The following is a 26,391-nucleotide window of genomic DNA, read 5'->3' as shown; positions in this document are numbered from 1 at the left end:
CCAGCAGTGAGAGGGCTGGGGGTCCAGGAGGTGGCACCGGGACACGGCCAGGACAGGTGACCCCACCTGACCCCAGGGATATCCCAGAGCAGACAGTGCCATGCTGGGCAGATAAAACTGGTGGGAGGAGGAGGAAGAAGGGGGAACATTCAGAGTGATGGTGCTTGTCTTCCTGAGTCACCGTGACTTGTGACAGAGCCCTGCTCTCCTGGGGATCCAGGGCTGAGCACCTGCCTGCCCGTGAGAAGCAGGGAATGAATTCCTTGCTTTGCATGAGAGCACGGCTTGTGCTTTCCCTATTATACTGTCCTGATCTCAACACAGGCATTTTTTTCACTTTTACCCTTCCAGTTCTCTCCTCCATCCCACTGGTGGGGGAGTGAGCGAGAGGCTCCATAAAGCTTGGCTGCCAGCTGGGATTAAACCATGACAGCAAGTCACTTCCTTGCTGTATCATTTTGGTGTCTTTGCATGGCTGCTGGGGGTAAAAAAAAAAAAATTCCTAAATTCAGCCATTGGCAAAGAAAGCAGAAAGTTTTCTTCCAACACCATTGATTTTTCTCCTGGTACCTTGGAAACAAGAAGCCTCATGAAGGGGACAAGGAAGACTCAACATCTAATGCCAGGTTTTACAGCAGATATTAAATATACACTCCCAACGGTGACTCCTGGCCTTAGCTAATCAAAACAGAACTCTCCCAACAAAATGGCTGACTTACAGTGGGGTAGAAACACAATAGATTCAGAAAATAATTATGCTTCCCAATTCATGCCAAAAATGTAGGTAAATATTTAAAACTTACTGTAAAATAGGGCTCATGCTTATTTTACAGGGTAAACAGTGCTGGAAAAAGGACTGTGAGGTTTAGACTTTATGCTTTCAACAATAGTTTCTGCATACATGCAGGGAACAAGGAAAGAACTGCCCGTAGTTCAAATATCCAGACCCACAGCACAGACATAATCAAAAAGGCTCCCTCTTTATTTTAAACATAAAAAGAAACATTTTACACAACATTGTTAGAACTATTCAGTACCTGCATTCCAGAATTGTGCCCAAAACTTTATTTTATAACTTTGAAATTAAAACAAAAGAAAGACAATATCTTGCCCTTCTGTTGTATGATGTTCAAGGTTGCCCTGGATCGAAATTCCAAGTGCCTGGAGGAATTTACCAGCTTAACCAGGAGACGTGGCAATGCAAACAGAGGAAGATCAATGTGAGCCCTTAGGATACTTTGACAATACCACAGGTTGCAGCAGGGAGGATATGGATGCTTGTACTGCACCACAGGCAGCTTACTCTTCTGATACTCTGCAGGTTTAATACACAACCAGATGCACACACACCTCCACTCACACAAACCCTGGTCACACACGAAATAAAAATAATAAAAATAATAATAATAATAATAATAATAATAAAACATGAAAAGTGACCTAGAATTTTTTTTTCCCTTAGAGAGAAGATTCACACTCTATTTTTAAAAAAGGGGATAATACAAAATTGGCACAAGTAGAAGGAAACCTGGGGGCTAGGCCTAGCCCATCAGCTTCTAGCCTTCCAACTACAGCAAATACAGGGTGGAATGGGATGCAGCAGTGCCTTCCAAGGGGCTATCAGCAGTACAAGCTAGTGGCAAACTTCCTTCACTTGGAGTGACAACGATGGTTTGCTATAGGCCGTGAAGGAAGGTCAGCATTCGATAAGGACATGGGGACCTTTCACTAGAGAAGAAGGGAGCCCTGACCAAAATAACCCTGAGTTTTTTTCCAGCAGGGAGGAAGTGTGCTATATTGTGTGTTTGGGAAGAGCTGGCGGTTCCCTGCTCATCCATTCCCTAATTATTGCATTATGGTCATGATCCACTCTCCCAAAAACTTAACCAAGGGCATAGATAGACAAGGACTCAGTCTGCCAGGACATAAAGTGACTGATGCTGGGCTTACAACTTCACCACCACTTCCACCCCTTCCAAGATGCCCCAGTGCCACAAGCCTTCTGAGAAGAAAACAGATGTTAATGCAGAAAAGAAGCTGCTACATCAGCCAGCATCCCAAACATCAGAATAGTGTTTCATAACATTCCAGGAAAAAGTAAGATTTCACTACAGCAGAGACAGGAGAGGAAGAAAAATTCTTCCTGTCAATGTAGTGTCTTGAGTGAATCCTTTCCTGAACTCCCTTCCTTTGGAAAGCATTGCTACAGATTTCTGGGCTTTCATAGTGGGAGCCAGAAGACTGCTTCCGCCCCTTGCTTTAGGAAAGGCAGCTAAGTCTGCCTGCAACAGAGGCCTTCCAGAGTTCTTCCAGAAAGAAAAACATCAGGTCAGAAAGGAAACTTGCTATGTACCTTCAGGCCAAAGTCTTCCAGAGGTTCATAGGTCTGGGGGTCCCAGTTTTGAAATACTACATTAAATGTCTTAAAGAGTCAAATAACAACTTGCAAGCCCCAACTCTGCAAATTAAGCCCATTTTGAAGATGTTTCATATTCATCTTTCAAAAATCCCTGCATACAGACGCGACTGCATGCATGTTCACATGCAGGACACAGAGCGGCCTTCTGGAAAATGCCTTCACATCAGCCTCAGAACAAAGGTCACAATGCAAGACAGAAAAAAACCCCACACTGATAAAACTTACAACAAAAAACGTTCATAGCGCAGATACCAGACCTGCAGCTCCCCTGGAATATGCAGTGGGATGAGCTATTAGAGAAGCAGATTGTCTAGGAGATAACTAATATCTTATCAGTCAACAGCATACCACAGCCACTACCTTCCACAGATGGTCTTCTTTATCATCTTTTTTTATCTTAAAAGCCATGGTAAGGACTGAGCCCTGGCCCCATCTCTGCATTTCTCACCCTTCTTGATGCAAGCCAAACCACGGCTGTGACATCAGATTGTGGTGAAGTCCTACTTCCTCATTTGTTTGTCCACAGTATCTTTATTCTGACCTTTATTGCTTAGAACACCAGCTGTGCTGGGAAAACAGAACTGCCTGGCAAAGATGCTGCTCCCTCTCAGGAGCCAGGTCAGTATATTTGGAAGACCAAAGCAGGACTCCTGTACTATAGCACCGAGGAATAGGTCTCAAGCCCATGGGGAAAGCCCTGCTGCAGGACCACACTCAGGATCAGGGCTGTTGGAACCTGAAGGATTCTTGCTGCCCTCTTGGGCTTGCTCTTAGTCCTACCCTGAGCTGCACTGCAGCTACTGCAGATCTCAGATACTGCTCACAGGTTCAAGGGTTACCAGTGAGTGACTGGCAGAAGCAGCACTGAAGTCTGGTCTGTGCATTTGGTAATAGATAGTTTACAAGTCTCTAAACATGATCAGTTGGCCAACTGCAGATGAAGATCCATCTATTATTATTTTCCTAAGTCACACCATCACCCAGGGAGCAAGGTCTCCAACCTCCCGGCTAGCAGAAGGCTGCGCCTTGTCCCTAGATACCACGTGCCTCCCTGCCACAAGCAGAACAGGGTCTCAGGCACGATGTGAGCAGCTGTAGTGGGGAGAAGAGAAGGTGGAAGGGTGGGGAAAAGGTGGCCATAGGCAGACATCCATCAAATGCTTGTCTAAGGATTAACTCTTCAGTGTTGCCAAGTTAGTCTCTGATCACCACAGCTAAGAGCTTTGAGCACTGAAAACAAAAGGCTTTAAAAAAGTGCTTCAAAGACCTCCACCAGGCAAGTGTCAGGATTAACTGCAATCTCTTGGAAAGCCAGGGAAGAGAAGTCATGCTGACAACCATAAAACAATTCTTTGCTTGAACAACCTCATGATGGTTCCAGCACAGGAACCTTCCCCAGCCTTCAACCCAATGCAGAGAAGTCTGAGATACCAAGGTGGAAAGAGAATGGGAACAGGATGGTGTGATGGGGATAGAGAGAAAAAGTAGATCGGTTAATACAGTGAAAGTCTAACGCTTTTACCAGCTTCTTTCCCATTCATCATCCTGCCCACCTTGCTTTCATTCAGGGACATCTTTCCAAAACCACGAGGGGGGAAATAAACCCAATGAACAAACAAACAAAACATGAATGAATTTTGTCACAGGGCCCTGCTGAAAGAAGGCTCATCAGTTTGCACATTAGAAGCACATGATCCCTATGCAGAAAAGTGCTGCTGGAAAAGGAGAACTCCCAAGTTGCTAAATATGGCCTGATTGTTCTCAGGACATGACGTGAAACAAGGAGAAGCTTGAGGTCCAGGCTGAAATCAGAGAGCAAACGCACTGTCTTGTCTGGGCCTGTGAGCAAGTGTCTCAGCACAATCCAAGAGCCCTGTGAATCTCTCCCGATATCCAAGTGTGTCCAGCTCAGTCCATCTCCATCGACATCAGCCGGCGACGCTCTCGTCTCGTTTCCTGCACTTCCTTCTTGCAGCACCAACGGGAGCTGCAGTAGCCAATAAGGCAGGACAGGAGTCCAATGGCAGTGGCCAGACCGATGCCAATCAACAGGGGGTACTTGAAAGCATTCAGAACTGAAAAAAGAAGTCAGAGTCATTAGATATCACTAAGAAATTCAGACATCCCTTTTATTTCTTCTTGCCTGAAAAAGGAGAAAATTCCACGTTTCTCAGTCAGGGGCAGATTAATTATTTCAGAAAGAAATTACACTAATTTTCCTTCTTGATTTCCATCTTCCCGGGTTTGAAAAATTGGTCTTTTAGTCTCTCCCTTTCCTCCTCACCCTAATTCCTCCTCTATAATTTCAGAGCCTTGGAGAGGCTGGAAGCACCAGAAAAACCTGGGAGTGAGATAGCAAAGTCGAGTTTATTCCAAGAGTCATCCTCTCACACACTTCTCCAAACAAAATATTGGATTGTTTCCCCATCAGTGGCAGAGTATGGCTGCATTCTTTGTAATACATTTTCAAAAAGCAAGAAGTAGGCTCCTTTATGCTTTGAATTATTAGAATTCCTATACATATACGTTATCTAATTAACCTTCAAAGCTGGTGCCTAAACAAAAAAAAAAATTGATTTTGAAGTACCTACTGCTCAGTTAAAAGGCAGTAAGAACTGAAAGGGGCTTGGAAAGTACAGTTATAATAGTTACCAGCACAGAGGGGAGAACAAAAGCTTCGTGTTCATTTCAAGTTCATGGAACTTCCAAAAATTACCTCTCTTGGAAATATCAAGAAAGCAGGTAGTTCAAAACCCCTCCTGTATTAATTTTCCTCCTTAGCTACATGCTGAATGCAGTACCTAGTGTGATCTTGCTGCTCATGAAGTTTAGCAACACCTGTAACTCTGGGTGGAAAGCAGACAAGTGCAGGGAGCAACATGCCTTGTCATGAGAGAGGCAGGAAGGAGTCAAGAGCTCTGATTTTTCTCTTTTCAGCCTTGACACTATGTGTCACAATGTGACTAATTCACACATCCCATCTGCAAACCAAGGCTTCTTCCTGCAGGCAGCAGAGGGGTTAACACCTGGAGAGAATACTGTGCCCTTGACTGAAAGGTGCCTCAGCTATGGAAAACATCACCAAGAGGTGATCAGGAAAGAAAATGATCCAATTTTGTATCTATCAACTGTTTAGGCAGAACAGATTATTCTGCTCTGAAGAATCTTGAATCAGAAATTGCTAACCATAAAAAAAAAGATGACAAAATCTAATGAGATTACCAGAGGCACCTTTAAAAGTAGTTATGGGGAATGTTTGCCACAAAAAGACATAATAAGGTGTTAAGAACTAAATTGAGTAGCACGTGTTTTGGTCTCTTACCATCCATTTTCACAGAGAGAAAGAGGGGTTTGGCTTTGATGTCAGGCTCCCGCTGCCACACGCCCGTGGCAGATCGCACCCACGGGGTCACTACGCAGTAGTGGTTCCCAAAGTCATGGTCCTCGCAGCCGTGCACACGGAGCCGGAATTCCAGAGGGCTGATCCTCTCCACGCTGAGATCACTGCTCCCATTCCTCCTGCTCTGTGTCACAATCCCTCTCCGGTCCAGCGAGGCCAGCAGGATGGGCTCTCTGTCCAGAGCAAAGGAGCGCACGGCAAACCAGGAGACATCAAAGGACATATCATCTGCATTGGTGGACAAAGAAGAATGCAGACATGTTGGTGAGTCCTGAAAAGCATTCACAGTGCCATTTCTCACCAGAAAGGTTAGTCTGTAAGCAGCACAGCCAGCACTGTTCTAACAGCAGAGGAAAAAAAAACACAAAACAGAAAGAAAAAGAGCGAGTCCCCTGAACATGTCCCTTCTAGAAGATTAAAGCAGCGAACTGAAATAAAATGCATTGACAGGAAGAATGGAGTACAGAAAGTGACTTACCACAGGGATGACACAGAAGTGATTTCTTGCCTTTCTGCCTACAATTCTGAAATTTGTATTTAACTCTGATCTAAGTTTTTACCAAGCAGGCCTAGTATCATAAGAAGTTTTACAGTTATGCTGCACCTATTGCTAAAGGGAGTGGGAGTGCTAGATATTTGCTAGCAGAGAGTGATTTGCAGTCACTATCTTCACGAGATCAGAAGGCTCCATCCTGAAGATCCCTTTCTTACATTTAGACTTTGTCTAAATGAACACAGATTCTGCACAGAGCATAAAAAATTACCTGCTACAGTGCAAAACATTCACGAGCAAAGCCTGACCGTGCTGCTCTTATGCGTTTTACCCAGAGTTGTGGGTTACTGTGACACATCAGACATGACACCTTGTAGGAGTTTCACCACCCAAAGACACACTCTGTAACATGGATTTGCAGGAACTCACACTTTTAACACAGCTGGCAGGTAGTCAGAGTCCATCAGCACATCTAGCTCGCTGTGTGTTCATGCACGGTCCTATTGATCTCATTAGCAGATCTCAGTCTTAAGCCCATTAGGCAGATGTAGCTGAGTATCCACTTTAAAAATCACTGCTATTCTTTGCTATCATGAGCCCAGCAACACCTGTCAGAGTCTGAAACCTGGCATGACCTACAGCACAGAGAGGAAAGCCTGCTCACTTGTTTCCTCACAGGTCCTCTTTCCTGGCACATGAGTAAACTGATGGGCCCAAACTGGAAACAAAAGTTACTATTTCTGTCCTGAGTTTGGAGTACTGGTATACAGTGTGAGCATGCCTAAGGCAGACCCAGTGATTCTTGGCAATGTATCAACCCTCCATTTTTTAGTACTGAGAGCTCTGAAAAGTACAGTACTAACAATCTGAAATTTAAAACTGACCTTTTGCCAAAGTGACTTCTTTTTTCTCTTAAACTTTCACATTTGACCTCCAGGCTAATGGAATAACTCAAGCCCTAAGCCTATTGATGTACTGAAATTGTTTACAGATATAAGCAAAGATGATTTTTAAGTCTCAATCAGGCAAACTAGCCTTTGGGAAAGATGGGAACCCCCATATTTTAAAGTAAAGGGAAGTAAAGGGACAGCCTCAGGTCTTTTACTTGAAGTATAACATCAGCTGGCCACATGGGACATTCCCCCTCACTGCAGAAAAAACCCCAAACAAAGCAGTGTTTGGGGTATAATTACCTCCTTCCTAAAGTGCACCGGTTTTACACACATCTACATAAACAAAACAAGAACATGAGAAAGCACATCAGAGACAGTGTCTGACCAAACTGTTTTGGGACACCAGTCAGTTTCCTTCCCTGCCTGCCACAGCCTGGTGTTCTGTGCAATGCACAGAACCTCAGGAAAGCACCTGGCCTGCTTTGCAGCCCTACAAGCAGGAGCAAGTGTCCCAGTCCTACATGGGCTTCAGCCTAGGTCCTATGGACCAGCAGTCCTCAGAGGAATCCCTCTTGCCTTCCAGCCTACAAACGCTACAATGAGTTACTTGGCAAAGCACCCTGACCACTTCCCTTGAAATCAAAGTTAATAAAAACTACCATGAACACATGTTCAGTCAAAGAGACCAAACTTTGACCTCTGCTTTGTGCACTTATCCAAGTGTCTATGGGAAACAGGGCCTCTGCTGGAGAGAGCTCTGTTTATAGAAACCACTCTTCATCCCTGCTGTCTGTTTATGCCAAATACGGTAATAGCACTGGTCCACGAGCAGTCATGTTGGGAATGACCAATCCCTTCCAAAGATCCAAGACTGACGCTTGCTCTTGTGTACCCAGGTGCTGTAGGAGCATATGGACACCTTTCAGGCTAAGTCAAATTATGCTTAACACACCAATGATCTTGCTAGGAAAGGTTTAAGCAATACATTTAGATATTAAAAGATAATAATAATAATCTAGCCTTCAGATCCTCAGGCAGCTTTGAAGAATTCCTTCTTTTGCATCTCAGATAATTTGAGGTTCCCTTCCCTTCACATGAGTACAGGCACTTGCTGCCATTTTGAAATATTTGAATCTGTCTTCTGTAATTACAACATGGGACAACAGTATTATGCCAACATATTTTATTAGCCAGTACACAGTTTGCAATTAGTGACTCACTACAGACAGTCAGAGGGAGGATTTGGCTCTGAGTACTCTGTCACTATCCTCCTTGTAATAGCTTAATACAGCAAAGTCATCTGATTAATTTCTATATATCTCTGGGTTTCATGCAATAAAAACACAGGCAAATTTAGCAAAGCCAGGACATAAATCAGGTGCTCTCTAAATATCAGAGATGAACATGCCTAACAGCTCCCACGTGCTAATAAATATGTATATTCACTGACATAAAACAGGTCACACACTAGGCATCTGCCCCATTCCACACACCTTGCATCAATGTTGATGAGTCACTCAATTTTTGACCCAAAATCTACAAAATCTCCACTTCGAGAACCACACTCACACTCAACAAAGGTTTCTTTTCCTGGTCCTTTCTGTGCTACAATGAGTAATGTGGGACCCCTGGCCAAGGTGCCCCACAGTGAAGCGTTACATCCCAGTGCCCACAAGGGCATCAAAGACCTCAGTGCCACCAGGACATGCAACCCTAAAGGAACAGAGAGTACTGGGAGCTGGACACTTCAGAGCTCTGTGAGCAGAGTTAACAGTGGTGCTGTGCTTCCTCCCCTCCTCAGCCAGTGGGGATCATCAACATGTAAAGCACATCTTTACGCACATTTCAATTTGACACACAGGGCTAAGCTGTCTGGGTCTTAGCTACTTCCCTGACCAATCACTCCTCAAAAGAGGGAATCCTATTTCTAGACCTGCTTCTTAGGAACCATACACTTGCACTGCTTAGAATGGAGCTCTCTCAGCATCCTGTTACAGTGTTGAATCACAATTTTGAGACCCTTTTTGTTTACTACATTTAAATGAGGTTGAATAGGGCTTCCTAGAGAGCTGAGCAAACCACTTCAAGCCATATAAGGGCTAAACAAGCTGGTTTTGTTAAATTCTCCAGAGTGCCCACTGGGTCTGTCTGGAGCAGATAAAAAACCCCCACATCTCCTTTCAGACACAGTAAGTAATACTTTTAAGTCCCTAAGCACACAGCCCAAGAATGGGTCATCTGGGAAGTCTAGAGAGATCATTTGTGAAAATGTGTATTCAACAGAAGTATCAGAAGCAGCTTTTATATCTTCAGGGCACAGAAGAACTACTATTCCCCACTGACACACACACATATTCCCCTCGTATCAATTCAAAACACCAACCAGAGCTGCCAAGCCAAAGGAACACTACTTTAGATGGAGCAGTTGCTGCCATGTACTGGGCTTCGTAACACACACTCTATTTCAGTAGGGTCTCAAAGAAGCAGAGGAAATTAAAGCATGTAGCAGTCATGCCAAAACCTTTTCTACTATTTTGAAGATTTCCCACAGGGTAGATACACACAAACACACACTGAAAGCATTGTGGGTTGCCTCTACCAGAAAAGGGTTCAAACGCTAAACGATGCCTCCAGAAAAAAAAAAAAAATGGATCAATCTAACTAACAAATGGCACTGACAAAGATAGCTGGCCATTCAGCTTTTCTTCAGTACTTAATTTTTCTAATTGTGCATACAAAGAGGGAGAAGAGGTGGTACCTGACACCAACATATTACCGGAGGCATACACACTAACCCACATGTATGCCTGCAAAATTGAGCGTCTGTATGCACAAGAGCAGAGCTGGCTGGCATACCAAACACGTTCAAACGATGTGCATTTAACAGAACATCCTATGAAACATCCTACTCCTCTCCTTTGCTCACAGGGGATCCCATACCACAGCCCTGCAGCAAGTCTGACAGGAGAAGTACAGATGGCCTTGAAAGCCACCACACCCCTCAGAAGGCAGTAAAATGCATTTGCTCTTTTCTACTTTCACATCACATTCCTAAATGGAATGACCATGTCTGGACTGCTGTCATCTGTTTTCTTCCAGAAGATGCTGGTAACTCTTGCTCTGTTTCTCTCAATGCCAGGTATAGGCTTTCCCTAACAGCGTGCCTCGTGTCCCCAGTGCGATGAGGCAGCCCTCTTACTTTCATAGTCTAACATTTGGCACTAATTTAAAAAGCAAGTCCTCCTTTCCAGTTGTGAACTAAATTGTGATACTGACACAGCATAAAGACAGATCAGAGATGGGATACAGAGGAATAAGGTTACCAGTGAGGAACCACATCTGTTTGCTACCATATAAGTCCTTAAGCCCTTCCTCTAACCCCCTCCATTATCCCCCTCCAGCTCCCAAGGCCAAGAAGGATGAGGGAAGTCTGCACACCCTGCAAAAATTCCAGCTGTTCCCTGCCAGTCTCATCCAGAGGACCAGCGAGGACTGTGTTTCATCACACAGGATGACTGATTAGGCCCCAAATCCTGCTCATCCTGAAACTGGAGGCTCAGAGCATGGACTGAAAAGCCCCCTCAAAAACCTGCTACAATGCCACATTTTACTCCACTCTGTGTCTCATCTGCCCCATTACAGACTGAAAAAGAAAGAAACCAAACAAACCACCAGCAAGATAAAAAACCACCACAGAGGTCTGCCATGTCCAAGATGACATTACCCAGCTAAGGAACGGATTACAGTGCTGATGTTTAAGACTCTGCTCTGGTTGCCCATGACTGCTGGAAACAGCATCATCTCCAGCTCTAGGGATAATCTATCAAATCAACAAACACCCACAAACCCTTGTGAAGTTGCCAAGTTAAAACTTAGCTGTGCTGATGAGCAGCTGCTCAAAAGACAACACCTTTTTACTTCAACCTTTTTGATTACCCTTATACTGTCTGTGTTCCTCCCAGTCTCAAGATACCAAATACACACAAACACATCCCAAAATCAACTGCAGCGAGGCACTGACAGGAGAGCCCCACTGCTACTTTTCACAGCATGGGTAAGGCTGGAAGGGACCACTCATCTGGTCCAACCTCCCTGCTCAAGAGTTATCCTAGGGCACATGACACAGGATTTTGTCCAGAGGGTTTTTGAATGTCTCCAGAAAAGAAGCCTCCACAACATCTCTGGACACCCTTTTCCAGTGTGTGCTTGCCCTCACAGTAAAGTTCCTCCTCATATTCAGGTGGAACTTGTTGTGTTCCAGTTTTCAAGTTTTAAGTGAGTCAGGGATGCTGAGGGCTCTTTCACAAGGCAATGCCAAGCTGTCGAACACCAGCAGAAGCAGCAGCTGCTCCCTGTCAGCAATTATTGCTTTGGAAAGGAAGGCAGCTGCCCTGGGTACTGCCTCACAACAATACCTGTAAGAGCTTGAGCACACCTCAACATGGAAGAGCCTTCCTGCTGAGCAGAAGCCACAGGACAGGCTGAGGTAGATGCACAGACACACACTGCTGCTTGCTGTGCCCAATATCCCAGGCCATGACTCTTTTGACAGCAATAAAGTTTACTCAGCTTTTCCTCCCTGCCAGGCATTTCAATAATGCAATCTACAGACGTCTATCATTTTTTCACAGGCAGCACACGACTGTAATCTAGCAAATTGCTTCCCTGCCACGCTCAGATTTAATGCAAAACAGACATCTTGTAATTTCAAAGTGATGGACCTTTACTAAGCCTGGTACTTCATCTCATCATCTAGCTACTACATCCTAAGTAATATTTTCTGCACAGCACCTCTTTTGTAGTGGTTTATGTGTAGGCTTTTAAGTTTGGCATGAATCATGACAACTTTATATTTAGATGTGTTCATATATATTTACATTTACATATATATTAGTATATTTATTTTTAAAAGATGCTTATATTCATATACATAATGACTCAACTCACTCCAAACCCAAATTTTGGGTATAAGAAAGAGTTACTCTCACAGCATTTTGATGAAAAGCAGCTCAGACAATGCTTGGCAAGCAGCCAGGTTTTGAGCAATTCTCTGAACTTTTTAGCTGTCCATAAAAATTTGCTTTTGTGTCTGCTATCCTTCTTGCAGGAACTAGGTACTGTATTTCTTTCTTCCACATAAAAAAAGGATGCTCAACTCTGAAGGCAATGAACATTCATTTTGGCATTTAGGCTGCAGCAGTCAATTATTATGATCTTTAGATTTACCTTAAGCCTTAAATTCACTCTGAAGTAAGAAGCTGACTGGCCAAGTGTCTAAGATTTCTTTACAGATGACCATTTTCTTCTAAATGGTTTAGCCAATGGACCTTCTTTCCATTTAAAGGGAATAGGAATGGTTTTCATGGCCCATCTGATGGTTGTAGGTTGAGATTACCTGCAGTGGGGTCAGCTGGTGGGGACAGCAGAGAGGCATTTGATGGTAAGAATATTTTTTCTCTCTCCCCTCAGGAGGGAAAATGAAAAAACAACTTGCTTTAAATTAAGCTGTGTAAAGCAAGCACACTCTTCTGTTTTTATCTAGTTCTACAGAATTGTTGGTTCTCAACTTGCCAGCTTCACTCAAAGGACACAGGATTGTAACTTCCGAAGGCGAATGAGTTACAAATGAAATAATTTTGCTGAAATACCTGGTTCAAGTGGCATTCCTTCCGTTGTGATGATACACAGCAAATCTGCCACCTCACCCTGGTAAATCGTTGGGCTGTCAGAATGCACCGAGACGTTGAACACAGGACCTAGAAAAGAGTAGCCACAATTATTCATGACTGGCTTTACTTCACTGTCCAACACCTTTCTTGCATATTTTTGAAGTATTCTCTCCTAGTTTGGGGAGACAGGGCTCCCAAGCAGAGATGAGCAACCACTTAAATTTTCAGTAAAACAGTTTTTCATTTTTAGCCATTTAATCCTGTACTAAGACAAAGTACCCAAACCATCAGACCTTTTGCCCAACACAGAGACTGCTGCCCAAATCTGCCTTCTAATCTCCAGCAGGAGCTGCTCTTCCACTGGTGACTCCTTTGAGAGCATGAGCATTCACATCTTCAGGCTAATCCAGAACAGATCTTTTTGTTGAGGCTGTCAATAGGAATTCAAGTTAAAGCAAAACAGTATCTTAACAACACCAATGGTTCTACAGTGGAACTGGAACAGACAATGTAAGTAGTGCATCTGATAATACTTTTCTGTGGGTTTTCCTTCAGGCTCTGCCACAGATAGCTTCTTCTGTAGGTGTCTCAAATCCCAAGGGTACAGTAACTCCTTCGGCTGCAAAGTGGTGATGATATCAACGAAAACCATTAGGCTGTTTTGAAATCCTCAGATACCATGACAACACTGTGATGTTTAAAAAGACTTCTGACATACCTAGGTTAAAAAAAACAAAACTTTCCCGAAATTTGACAACAGCTACATCTCCAGTGCAAAAGTAACAAAATCCTAACTCCTCAGACATGTCAGCATTGTTAATACCCTCTGTTTCATAGGGCAGAAACTGAAGAATGTAGCAAAATACCTCTGTGATTTCTCTACTAATCAAGGTGAAGGAGACAAGTAGAAGGAAAGTTGATCTCAAGGTGATTTCCAGGATGACTGGGGGGAAAGAGCCAGGGAATCCAAGAAGAAACTTGGGACTCAGATTAAGAAGTAACCCTTTTTACATTCCCTAGACCTCCATTATTACCTGGCTCACCTACTTCTGGCACAGCAGGAGCAACAACAAGCAGAGAAGGGTGGCTTGGGAGGAAAGAAAAGCTGTTTATTTGCTCTCTTCCACTCTTACCTGCTACTCCTTTAGTACAAGAGCCCTACATTCCAAATCCACTGAAGATCAGTGGCAAACAATGCTTTTAATGAAGAACACTTCAGGAAATCATCCAAAACAACCCACCTGTGCCTTGCCCTCTCAACAGGTTTCTGTGGAAAGCTACACTGACAACTCACCACATGGCACACATTACCACATCATTCCCAAACTGAGGTTCTGGAAAGAAACTTGAATGTATCATGAAGCTAGAAATACAATTTTTGGTGCAACTTTTCTAGACTACAAGGGCCTGGCTTGTTTTGGTCAACAGATAATACACAGCAAGATAAGAAATTAATTCCAACTACAATGCAATAATTACTTCTCCAGCTTTCAAAATCCCCCCCTCCCCCAATTTCCACCAGCCCTCTCCTCTACCCCAGAAGCAGCTGGGGTAGTATGCAGACATATAATCTGAAAGTTTGACACCCATTTTGACACTAGAAGATCTTTCTTAAAATTAACACTGCAAATTATCTCCCCGAACAAGCATAATAGGGTGGTAGAGGTGCAACAGAAGTTATACATGGATTACCAACCAAGACTCCTACATGTTTATGCTAGAACACATTTAAGGAAACAAGAGACCCACAATACTGAGATCAGCTGCTCAGGTAGCGACTTCACAAGCAGGCTGAAACCCTAACTTAAGCTCAGCATGATGGGATCCTTTTCCTAGGAGATGAACAGAGGTTAATCTGAAAGCTTCCTCAGCATAGTTTTGTATGAATTAGTTTCCTGACATTCACACGCACATACATCAAACTATATTCCCCTTGCAGCCTATTTAATTGTTTGTCCTCAGACAAATCAAGACATTTTCCATCCTTTTGAGCATTCCTGGCTGCTGGATGTCACAAGGGTAAAAGCTGAGCTTGGCTGGTCACTCAGCCAGGAAAGGCTGTGGATCATGGAGATGCAGCACTCCCAAGACACTCCTCAGTTTGGGTCACCAAGCACTTCTCCACTGGGTCTCCCCCATGAAAAGCCAGAACTTCATAGGCAGAAAGGCTCCAAGGCATCAGCATTTCAGGATCCTGCTTCCCATTGGTAAGGCACAAACAGTTCTTTCCCTTTAGTTATTTCCCTAGCAGGTAACATCTCTTGCAAATTACCATCTCCGCCTCCAGAGAGAAATCATTGTCCTGTGCTCGAACTGGATATCAATAAAGAGTCAAGAGATGTGTTGGGGGTTCTGCTCTTCCCTCTTCAGCTGAAGAGGGAAAACAACATTTAATTATTTTTTAAACTTAAGCAAGATTAATTACAGTGGAAGTTCCTCAGTTCAGTCTCGAAAACTGTGTGGCTGCAACTTCCTAGAGCTATATATCTTCTCTGGGTGTATCTCAGCCCTTCTGCCCACATGACCCATGCCCTGGGCCTCAGGCATGAAAGGACAGAATAAAGCACCTTCAAAGATTTATCTCCACCCCCCTCTAAAAAACCTGAAAAGGCAGGAGGCTGTCTGAGTATCCCACTCCCCCATCCAGTGTTCAAGAGGTCACAGATCTGGACCACACCAAGCAAGGCTCAGAACGCAAAACCCAAGTACTTTTCTCAAGTTTTTGCCCTCCAAGACAAAACAAACAAGAATAAAACCACAAAAGAAGAGAAAGTTACAGATACAGGCATGTGGTGAAACAGGCAACTCCCAGCAGACACTGATGTCACTGGCTCAGGGTCCCAGCACCATCAGGCTCGAGCAATTAGAGTGCCACTGGAAGGGTTGGGGAGGTGACAGGAACTCTCTCCCTCAGTCAGGCATGAGTTCATGCTATATTAACACCAAGAAAAACAGAACTCTGCAGGTAGCAGGTGATGTGGCTTTGGCCCTCTTGCCACCTGCATTTAATAGATTGAAATACTGTTATTGGCACCTGCTGGTCGCTTGGGAGAATAAACAAACCAGAGTTTAGTTTCAATTGCAGGGCTGACAGATCAAGCATGACCTGTAAAGCTCCTCAAGAACAAAGCAAAGTTAAATGCTGAAAAGCTGTTCATGAGCTTGAAAGCTGAGAAATAACTGGATTTCAATAACTTCAGATTTGAAGATAACTGTCATTCCCTCAGATAACTTGGAAGCTAAAGAGCAGATTTACAAAACAAACCAGCATTCCCAATTCTAAGAGCTAAGTGTCATAAACTGCCATATTCTGCTGAGACCTTTAATTTAAACTAAGCCAAAATATCTGTTCCTCACTGTAAGTAATGCCTTATGTAATCTTAGATAAAACCCCAAAAATAAGTTTTCTTTATTAAAGTAATAATAATTTTATATTAAAACACATCTGCAGTCAGGATAGCAAGGGTTTTCAGAGCATTTCTTGACTCCTGAACACTTGAAAAACACTACACAACTTTAAACGGAAAGTGAAGAAATTGAGGTTACAAGTTTACTAGTAAAAGTCCAGAAGTGCTTAAAGAGAAACCAGGTTCCAGAATCAGGATTTGTTCAGCGTACTTTTCTCTTAATGTTCCCTTTTATGTCAGATCTCAATGCTCAAACTCTTGATTTCATGTCACCAGGAAGGTAACTCCAAGAGCCAGATCTTATAGCTATACAGTTTTCAGCTAAAAAGTGCTATGCTAATTCTTCTACATACAAAAAAAATGAAAGGAAAAGGTGTTTGTAAGATGAACCAAGATTTGTTTACTACTGTGTGCTCAATCAAATTCACACAGAAGGGGCTGCAGGGTGGAAAAAAGGAGTTCAAGTTGATCGAGTTTATTTATTCAACTTAAGGATTTACAGATTGGAGACACATTCTAAGCCCTCTTTACCTGATGTCACCTCATTTTCTCCCCACTTTCCTTCCCTGCTCAGTAACCCAAACACTTTAAATCTGCAACAAAAATGGGAAAACGAAAGAGAATAACCAAGAGCCAGTTACAATCCAGTTCTGTAACAGAAGAGGCCCTAATTATTAGGGTCCTAGGTGATGTTTTGTCTTCCTTGATTATCATTTTATGCTATACTTCTCTGCAAAAAAAAAAAGAAGGTACAGTCTTCCCAAAGACACAAGCTACCTTTATTTCCCAGCCAAGTAGAGAAGAGAAAGGTCAAGTAATCTGATGACAACAGAGACCTAGGACAAACTGCTCCCCTCAAGAAGTCTGTGCCCAGTCCATTACTGACAAGGGGTCTGGAATTCCTGCATGCAGCCTCCCAGCTTCCAAACAGACAGCACCACAGACCACAACGGGGAAAACAACCAAAGTAACCCATGAGGTCTGCATCATCCAAAATATTACTCATCTCTGCCCTGGCACTTAATCATTCACTCTTCAACTGAAAATTCCATGACCTGCTTTTCTCCAGATAGTAAGTTTCTCCACCCTCACTTTTCCGGACCCCTGCCCTTTCCCAGCTTCTTCATGAGGCTGTTCCCTAACAAGCTTTACCCCAAGCCTCATAATGGCTGTTACTGGAAGAACCCCTCAGTAGTTAAGCCTGTGGTTTCTACTTCCAGCTACAAATTACTGCACACAGGCACAAAGGCACACAATGACAAAGCACGTTCCTGCCCATTAACAGTGGCTGGAAAATACCAGCCTTTCTTGCCAAAGAGTTTCTGCTGCATTGCTTTTCATTCATTTCCATGATTAAGCTTTCTTTCCTTCAAGAATCTTTCTATTCACCCTTCTTGAAATTGAGTACATCTCAGGGTCATTGCAGGGCATCATTTCATTTTAATTGCAAGTTCAACATCAATACTCAGCTCATATTTCGGCAGCTCTTGGTTTATCTCCGCTTCTTCCAAAGTGAATGATAATACATTGCTGTGCAATGAGCTCACATGCAGATGTAATCCAGACTTGGAGATTTCATTGAGATATTTCCTTTACAAGTTCTCTTTTATTTTTGCCTCACCAGAACATTCTACCCTGATGAATGGCACAGAGCAGAGACAGCTCAGAGAACAGCCAAGCTCCAAATGGTTCTCTCTCAAGAACTAACACACTTCTCAACATGAGATTAAAGGCTTCCTTCAAAAGGAAAGGAAAATAACTCACTTCTGTGGAAATCCCCGAGTGTGTGTAGTGGGCACAGACATTCTAAACACTAACCTGGGTTAGTGAAAGGGAAATTAAAGGACAAATGCCAAAACAGAGTTTACGAAGCTGTCTTCATGCACTGGCTTGAGAAAAACAGCAAGGGAGAGAAGACAGGTGTGTTCCAGGCTGAAAGAAAGGCCCTGTACACATGCATGAACCAATAGCTCGGGAGGAGGGAGGATGCACTGAAGTAGAAACAGTGCAATGAAATTAAGAGAACATTTCAAGACAGGCACTAGCAGCTGCTCTTGTACCTCACATCACTGGGCAGCCTTTTAAAAAATACACGGCAGATGTACACTCTCTGTCCTACAATGAAAAGTAAAACAAAAAAGCACTGAGGAATATTAAATTCTTCATATGGGACAGCTTCTCCTGCCCCCCAGATAAGCTTATTTTGCTTACAGCAGCTGGACATACAAAAGGCATTCGGTTTACAAAACTGCTCTAGCGATCCATGTTATCCGTGAGGTCATACCAGAGGATTCACAAGATCCTCTCTGGTCTTAAAATATATGCAGCAGAGAACAATCTGCCACTGATTGAATATTTAAAAAGTAATGGCCTAGTAGGCTCCTCCTCACAATGCTCCCCCACCCTCGCTTCCAGCTCATATGGTTCAGTGGACAAAATCCACATTTCTTTTTTTTTTTTTTTAGTTCAGGGTGTTTTAAACAAATCTCTTGACATGAACATTTCAGATCATTAACCAAACAGAATAAATATGTCCCTCTGCAACAGCAAGCAGAGAAAGAAGAGAGGAGCCCTCTGCTTGCAGCCAGCAAGTTCTGCCTTGAATGGAAAGAATCTGAGCAAGACATTTTCCACAGATGTTCATGGAAAAACATTTCAGAGCACTGCCACATTTCAAGCCTATTGTGGCAGGACACGCTGAAGCTTCATGTGTGTAGCTCCCAGCTCATATATGAGAAGCTCACAGGCCCCCGCCATTCAGAGATCACACTGCACCATGTGTATGCATGCTTAAAAACCCCTCTTTGAATCACACTCAGCTCGGAGAGATCTGGGACAGAGTCAAATCAGAGAAGGATTTCCAGTCCCAGCAAGCCTCACCATTCCCCATCAAAGGGGAATCAATAAAAACAACTGAGAAAGAAATTCCTCCTAGGACTAAAAGCTTCACATAAAACCCTTTAAGGGCTTCCTTTTGCTGAAAATGCTACTTCCTTATTGATCCCTTCCCTACTCCAACAACCATGATGGAAACTGAAAATGCTGCCCAACCCCGAGACTTCAAAGTACAGAGGAGATTGGAATACATCCTATTTTTCAAAATTACACTGCTGTATTATAATCCCTCTGGCAGCTATAGGTAAATTGTCTGTTACACTTTGAGAAATTAGTGCAACTGACTCCTTAACAGTTTTCCTACCAAGCAAACACTCATAAGATACCACACCCCACCCTCCCTACAACTCAGGATTTAGCACACTCGTGCTCCCCAGCTTTTTTTTTTCCCCCCAGTTGCCTGGAAAGCTGCATGCCCCTCTTTTTTCTTTCACCTTTCCTGTTAGCATCTTCCCTCCAATTGTGGGGGAAATTCTCCCTAAAACAACTAGCTCCCTCAGCAGTTTTGCCTTTCACCATGCCCATTAGGGAAATTCTGGCACCAACTTATTTTTTCTGAAGAACACGTTTGACAGCTGCTTGTGCCACAGGATGCAAGAGAAGGGTGTGATATCTGAGCTGTGCTTTCATAGCTGCTCCACAACTTTGCCATTTACCTCTGACTCCCTGACTCAGTCTGCATCAAAGACAAGAGGCTGCAGCGAACAAAACCAAAGTAACACACCCATAAAACATCTTCTGTCTTGTACACTTAATTCCAGATGATTTCCCAAATAATAATTCCACAGTTAGTCCATTCTAGCTGTCCTCATCACATGGTCTCATTGTGCCCAGAAGGTGAATATCCAGCAGGGATATCTGAGCAACAATTGAAGGACACAAAGTTCATCCATCAATTAAAGAAAATTGCAGGTATTTCAAGACAGATTTTGCTACATGCCAAGATTATTTTGGGAAATAGCACTCCAGCAAATTGTGTCTGGGATCTCATTTCTTTCTTCATTCTTTTGTAAAGAATGAAAGGCTGACAGGGCTTCAGGACCATCCCTCCCCCTGCTCCAGCCCTGCTACTGGAATTCACACATTCCCAGGGCACTTCTACATGCTTCCTCCCTTTCTTCACTCCACACTCCAGAAATCCTATCTGGGTGAAGGGGCTGGGAGGGGAGGCTGACAGCAAAAAGAAGTCAAGACTACAACACGCACGCTTCCCTCCCTCGCATTGCTCACAGATTTCCCTCTGAACCCTGGGTGTCAAAGCATCCCAACAAACTTTTTGGATGGGAGTTCAAAGTGACACAAGACAAGCAATGTTGGAAGAGGCACCAACCACCACTTTTGTACAGGAAAGGCTCCACATAAGACCTTGGAGGGGAAGGGTGGGGTTTGTGGCAGATTTCATTCTTGCTGGATTCTTTTATCACCCCATTTGCAAATACTACTCTCTCGCTGTAGGAAGATAGGAAGAGCAATAAGGCTGGAAGAGCAATAGGAAGAGCAATAAGGCTGAAACTGCAGCCCACTAAACCATCTTGAGAAATTACCTAAAACTGAAAGAAGCCGAGTCAATATCCTCTGTCTGACCAGCTTAGATCAAAGCTACATCTCAAAGCTTCCTACAAAGTGATGTCCTCATTGCCAGGCTGTCCTCCTATGATCAGCCCTTGTCCTTTTCCCAGTGTGCCACATAAGCGAGTTCAGATCTTGGGAACCACATCATCTAGTTGTGGATGCAACCAGAAGTCAGGCTGCTCTTGCCTATACACGAACACATCTCCTAAAAATGCAACAGCCTGTTACTACCAGCAGAACATGATAAAGCCCCACCAGCTCAAAACCCCACCAGCTTGCTTTATCAAATCCTGAGAGGAGCTCTTCCCTCATGTGCACCACTGTTATAAAAACAGCTCCCACTGCATTTGCCAACAACATAACATGACAGAAATCAGGGTTAACAGGCATCTCTGATGATCCAAATCAATGCCATTCATCTCTCCCTCCCCCCCAACATTATATCAGGACAAGCACATTTCTATAGAAAAGTCTCAACAGGCAGGCTTGTTACAGCTGAAGATAAGGGCTTCAGCAAGCAGTTGAGGAACAGGATGTCCTTCTGGGTACTGAAATTCATCCCAATTTGTGGAGCCTTGTAGTTTAGCCGTGAGGGACCTCTAAGGTCTTGCAGTGGCAGGATACACTTACTGAGATGGCTGAAATCTTACCCTGACCTGACCATTTTCTGCAATTACATCAGCAGCGAGGTGTGCTCAGGGAATTTAATGCTATGCTAATAGACTCTGCTCTGGAACAGAAATCCAGTTTATATTAATGTTCTTCCAGTGCAGCCACTACTAACAATCTAGTGATACAGCTGGCAAATGCAGCAGCAGTTGCTCCATACTGAGAACCAGCTCTGAGCCTGCAGGACCATAAAAGCTGCATTAGTAGAGAAAAACCCAGGGGTTATGATTACAGCCAATTCATTAAACATCTTTCTGTAAACAATCAATAGCACAAAGGACACAAGTACCACCAAAGAAGACAAGCACAGCTCTCAGCCATCATACCATTTGTCCCAAAGCGTAGGTATTTCTGAGACACAGGGAAATCAATGGGAAAGCGTCACAGAATTCTCTCCCTTTCTGGCTTAGACACAGGGCTGCCAGGCTCTGTACCAACCTGATGTCTGGAAGTCTATCTGGATAGGGTTGGATAAGCCATTCACTGCTTCACGCCACATGCCACCACCACCTGGAGACCAGGCGGTCACCACGCAGCGGTACAGCCCAGCATCCGAGATCTGGGTCTGGTACATCCTGTAGCGGAACTCGTTCTCCTGGACCTTCTCCAGCACCACCCCATCCACGCGGGTCTGGTCCGTCCAGTCTTCCAGCCGCACCACGGAATCCTGGTTCAAGGAGATAATACGAGTGGTTCCATTGGGATTTGACTGGTCCGTGAGGGGCTTCTCAGCCGTGATGAGGACGGAATAGCGTGGGGTCTTGATGTTTTTGGAGGACACTTTGCATGTCATCTCAAAGGTGTGGCCTGCTACAAAGAATGGCTTCAGTTTCACCGCCTCCACTGTAAGCGTGTAATCTGAAGAGGGAAGGAAATAAGCAGCGAGAGAGGGTTAACAAATAGGTACAGGTACTTCTGCAGTACCATTCAACCTAGAAGATTACAGACAGGCAAAGTTCCTTTTTTCGGAGACAAAAATCCCAGCACACTTATCTAGACATGTTGACAGCCCAGAATGCTACTCAACGGTGCACACACACAAATACACAACAGTTTGGGTCAAGATGCACAAATTCAAACACCAAACACTGAACAGGTAACAGAACACACGGGTTGTAACAAGACAGGATTGTTTTACTCAGTAATGAGGATATTAGACGAGATTCAGAGTCCCAGTTCTGGGACTGGATCTGGAAGAACACTCTCAGTGATGGGGTATAAGGGCACTGCTGAAATACTCATGACTAATGATAAAAGCTGCCACTCACTGAATTGGCATAATTTAGTGTAGCATCTTTTATTTCCCTTGAGAATACACTCTAACAGCAATCCAGACACATTCAGCTGAAAACACATGACAAAAGTTGCTGGTAACAGAAGTCTCCACCCCAAGCATCCCCATACAGATTTACGCACACCTCTGCCTCCATGTCAGTCTTTCCTCCCCTTGCTTCTCATACATTTACTTGCCTACAAGCCTACCAGGAGTCTTGACATTTCCCATTTGACATCAGGAATTCCAGCAAGACTTACCGCTTAGTCTTCTTCCATTCTTTACTGGCTCCTCAATCCCTAGAATCCCTTAATTACAGGGTTTGGGAAAATTATACATCTCGGAGCACAGCTCCAAGACACACAAAATACAAGCTCACAGTGAGAAACTGAGAAAATGAGGAGTGACTGAAATCAGAATCAGATAAAAGGAAAAGGAGTTGCTCGTTTCCTGGCATTGTGATGAAAAGACATCATGTACATTAAGGTGGTTCTTAAGGAAGGGCAGGCTGCGGATACAGCCAATTCAATTCTCTGGACTTACTTTGCTGCACCATATTCTCCCTTCCCTCCTTTATTAAAAAATATATATAAATAAATAAATAAAGCGTAGACCTGTTACAAAGCTCCACAAAACTTCTTTATGCAAGATGAAGCTTCTCAGGAAAAGGGAAATAAGCAGTGGTGAGACTGAAACACATTTCCCAAAACTGAACTTAAATGCAGTAATATTTATGTCCTCCCCACAAGAGCAACAAGATACTTGTCAAGATTACATTTTGCAGTGTTTTGCCTTCAAGCATCAGTTTTCACAATGAGTAAACACAGCCCATAAGATGAGAAACCTGGTATGACAACTTTAAATCAGTACTGTATAAAGCAGATCACAGTACAAAGCTATATAAAGAAACAGCAGGAGAAGTGAAGGCTGAGATGTTTCTAGTGGTCTAGCTGGGCACAGAATTATTTGATACTCCACACCAAACCCCCCTCACACTTCCACCCACTAAGTAAGTGACAATACAAGAGCTGCACATTTGGGCACTCAGGGTACAATCACAAACGAAGTTGTATAGAGTCAGAGTCATTCTCCTCTCCCTTGTGGAAAGATTTATCAGATACCAGATTCCAGACTTCAAATCCATTTTTTCCCCTCACTCTGTGTCTATGAGACTCTGATAGCTCCTTCTTCATATGACAGTAGTATTTTGGAACCCAGCACAGATCAGCTTTTCACATATTTTTAGGAATATAGTAGGCAATTATATTTTGTCCCAAAAGCAGAAGCACAAACAGCTAGTTATACTTTTCTGGCACATATTGCTGCCTTCTGGGCCATGTGAGGAGACTCTTGGTAAAAATCCCTTGTTATTTACATGTTCTTTACATTGTAGATCTTCACATCAGAGCACTGGGTCCTAGACACCAGAAAGGAAATCTTACATTTAGTCTCCAGTATATGTGCTTAAGATTAAATACCCTGACATGCTCAGAGCAGTTCAGCTACAGCTGAGATAACTCTTCCCTACTCCCCTACTCTCCCTGGGCTTCAAATACCTTTGCTTCCACTACTCCCTGAGCCACAGGTCAGGCAGCAGCAGAAAGGGCGGTGTCTTATCCCCAACAAGGACAGAGCAAATTTTGCTCCTAGACATCCTTCACTGGTTTTCCATTTCAGGGCAATAACAAATGCTTTTACCAAGTATTTCTGCCAAAGGAAAAGGAGAAAGGAGTGGTGGTAGCATGGGACAACAACAGAAATGTCGCTGGTAGAGTTTGTGGAAGAGAACAACTGAGGCCCAGAGATGCAGCTGAAGAACAGTGACAGAGTTCAAAAGGGTTAGAAATTAGAATGCTGAACAGAGAACTTGGAGATATGTTCTTATCAAAGTCCTTTCAAAGCATTTTTCTACCTTTAAAAACCCCTGAAATCCTTAATTTGGATGAACACACAAGGCAGAGGCACCCCCTCTTCTGTTAAGACCATAGGAAATCTAGAACAGAACAGAGGAGGAGACACACAAGCCATCACATCACAGATGCTGAATGTTTCTTTTTGCAACAAAGTCAAAAAAAGATCAAAGGGATGTTTCTGTATATGCCATAATATTAGAGACCTGCATATGTAGCAATGTAAAACAACAATAACAACAAAAAAGGCCCCATATCCTATTAACTAGAAAAACCTGGGTCACCATTCCTAATATTCTGGTTCTGTGCAAATATTTTTCTCCTTCAGTAGCAGCAGATGAAATGTAATTAGCACTCCTTCACCCCCACCTACAAAAGTATGTAGCTAGCTGTCTGTGTGTGTGTAAGAGTGCACATTATGAGAAAGAGGACAGCTCAAAGATTTGGCACTTATCTCAGAAATAACAGTAATCTGCACGGAAAATTAAGAGGCAAAGAAAAGTCTCTTCATGTTTCCTGTGTTAGCAGAAATTACTCATTAGATCTTGCAGCATAAGATGAGCCAGAGAGGTCAAATGAATGTTTTCTTCCAAGAACTGCAGCCTAAGGTCTCATTTCCAATCTTCTGGGAATTGCCAGGAAGCAGTGTGTGCCTTGACCACTACTCCACACACTTGCCTGTCTGCATACATGCCTGCAGTCCCATGTTGGAATCTCATCATCTACTTGTAAAGCTCCATGAATGAAAAGCACAATAAAACACACCCCGTTTGGTCGTACGCAGGAGGCTGCAATCTGCAGTTTATTCTGGAAAGCAGTAGGGGAAGAGTTCCCAAGTAAACCATACCCAAAGCTTGGGCACTACTCCAAAGGCAGAGGGCTAGCAACAGAAGAAATCCTAGCCAAATGACTCAAATAAAATTTGAGTAAACTGTACTTTGGAGCATGGCAGTGCAAGGCTCGGCCTTCCATCACTGGCCAGTCCAAGTGGTTAAGCCACACTGTAATTCTCCTGCTGCTCTTCTACCACAAAAATGTGTGCTCAGCTTCAGGAGCACTTCTTGGGTAGTGACCAAAACCAGTTTTCACCTAATCTACACCAGGCAAATTTCTAGAGAACCCCAATAGCTACAAGGGCAAGGAGACTCTACAGCAAACACCTTCCCTGAACTCCTCTGACTCCAGCTGGAAAAGCAGCACAGTGGCCAGGGCTGAAAGCAACCTCGGAGACTCACGGTGCTACTTGAGGCTGCTGACAAGAATCTCAGTGTTCATAAAAGCCCCTTCATCCTGCAGTGCACTAACAAGGTTGCTCATACAGGGAATGCAGCAGACATCAAGGCAGTGACAGCTTTGCCTCGGTAGGAGGAGGGGGCTGTACAAAACCCTGAGGTACAGCTGCAGTCTCAGCAGCTCTGGAAGCACAACAGGCACACCAAAGCCTGCACCTGAACATGTGAACTACACATGAACACACACCTGACTTGAGGAACTCTTGTCCCTACAGCCAAGCTGGCACATACAGGTAATGGGTTAGCTGTCTTCATTTTCTTCTGCCTTCACTCAGAACCAGGATTAAAACACAAAGGAGATGAATTTCTTGTTCAGACTTGGTTGTTCATTAAATCTTATCTAAAGTACAGAGAGTTCTGCAACACTTCTGGCTACCAGCTAAAAGCGAGCAAAATGGTGGTGAATTTAGATAGCTACAAGGTCTTTTAAAACTGAACAGTCCAGTTAGAAGCTAACACCTATATTATTTATACTTTTGACCCAATAACCAAACCCCTG

General features: G+C 43.6%; 1 protein-coding gene across 1 annotated transcript in view; it reads right to left on the bottom strand.

Annotated features, from left to right (window-relative positions):
• Positions 1 to 4,327: 4,327 nt before the first annotated feature.
• Positions 4,328 to 26,391, bottom strand: part of PTGFRN (prostaglandin F2 receptor inhibitor) — a 60,299-nt gene continuing 38,235 nt past the window's right edge. Inside the window, exons 9-12 of the mRNA XM_062510702.1 lie at positions 21,856 to 22,275; positions 12,854 to 12,961; positions 5,742 to 6,047; positions 4,328 to 4,494 (exon numbers count right to left, since the gene is read on the bottom strand). Coding sequence (XP_062366686.1) covers positions 4,328 to 4,494; positions 5,742 to 6,047; positions 12,854 to 12,961; positions 21,856 to 22,275 — 1,001 coding nt within the window. The remainder of the gene's footprint in view (positions 4,495 to 5,741; positions 6,048 to 12,853; positions 12,962 to 21,855; positions 22,276 to 26,391) is intronic.

This window comes from Cinclus cinclus, chromosome 2 (genome assembly GCF_963662255.1).
Source record: "Cinclus cinclus chromosome 2, bCinCin1.1, whole genome shotgun sequence".
NCBI lineage: Eukaryota > Metazoa > Chordata > Aves > Passeriformes > Cinclidae > Cinclus > Cinclus cinclus.
The sequence above is the reverse complement of the archived record's forward strand: the minus strand, read 5'-3'. Positions and strand labels throughout refer to the sequence as shown.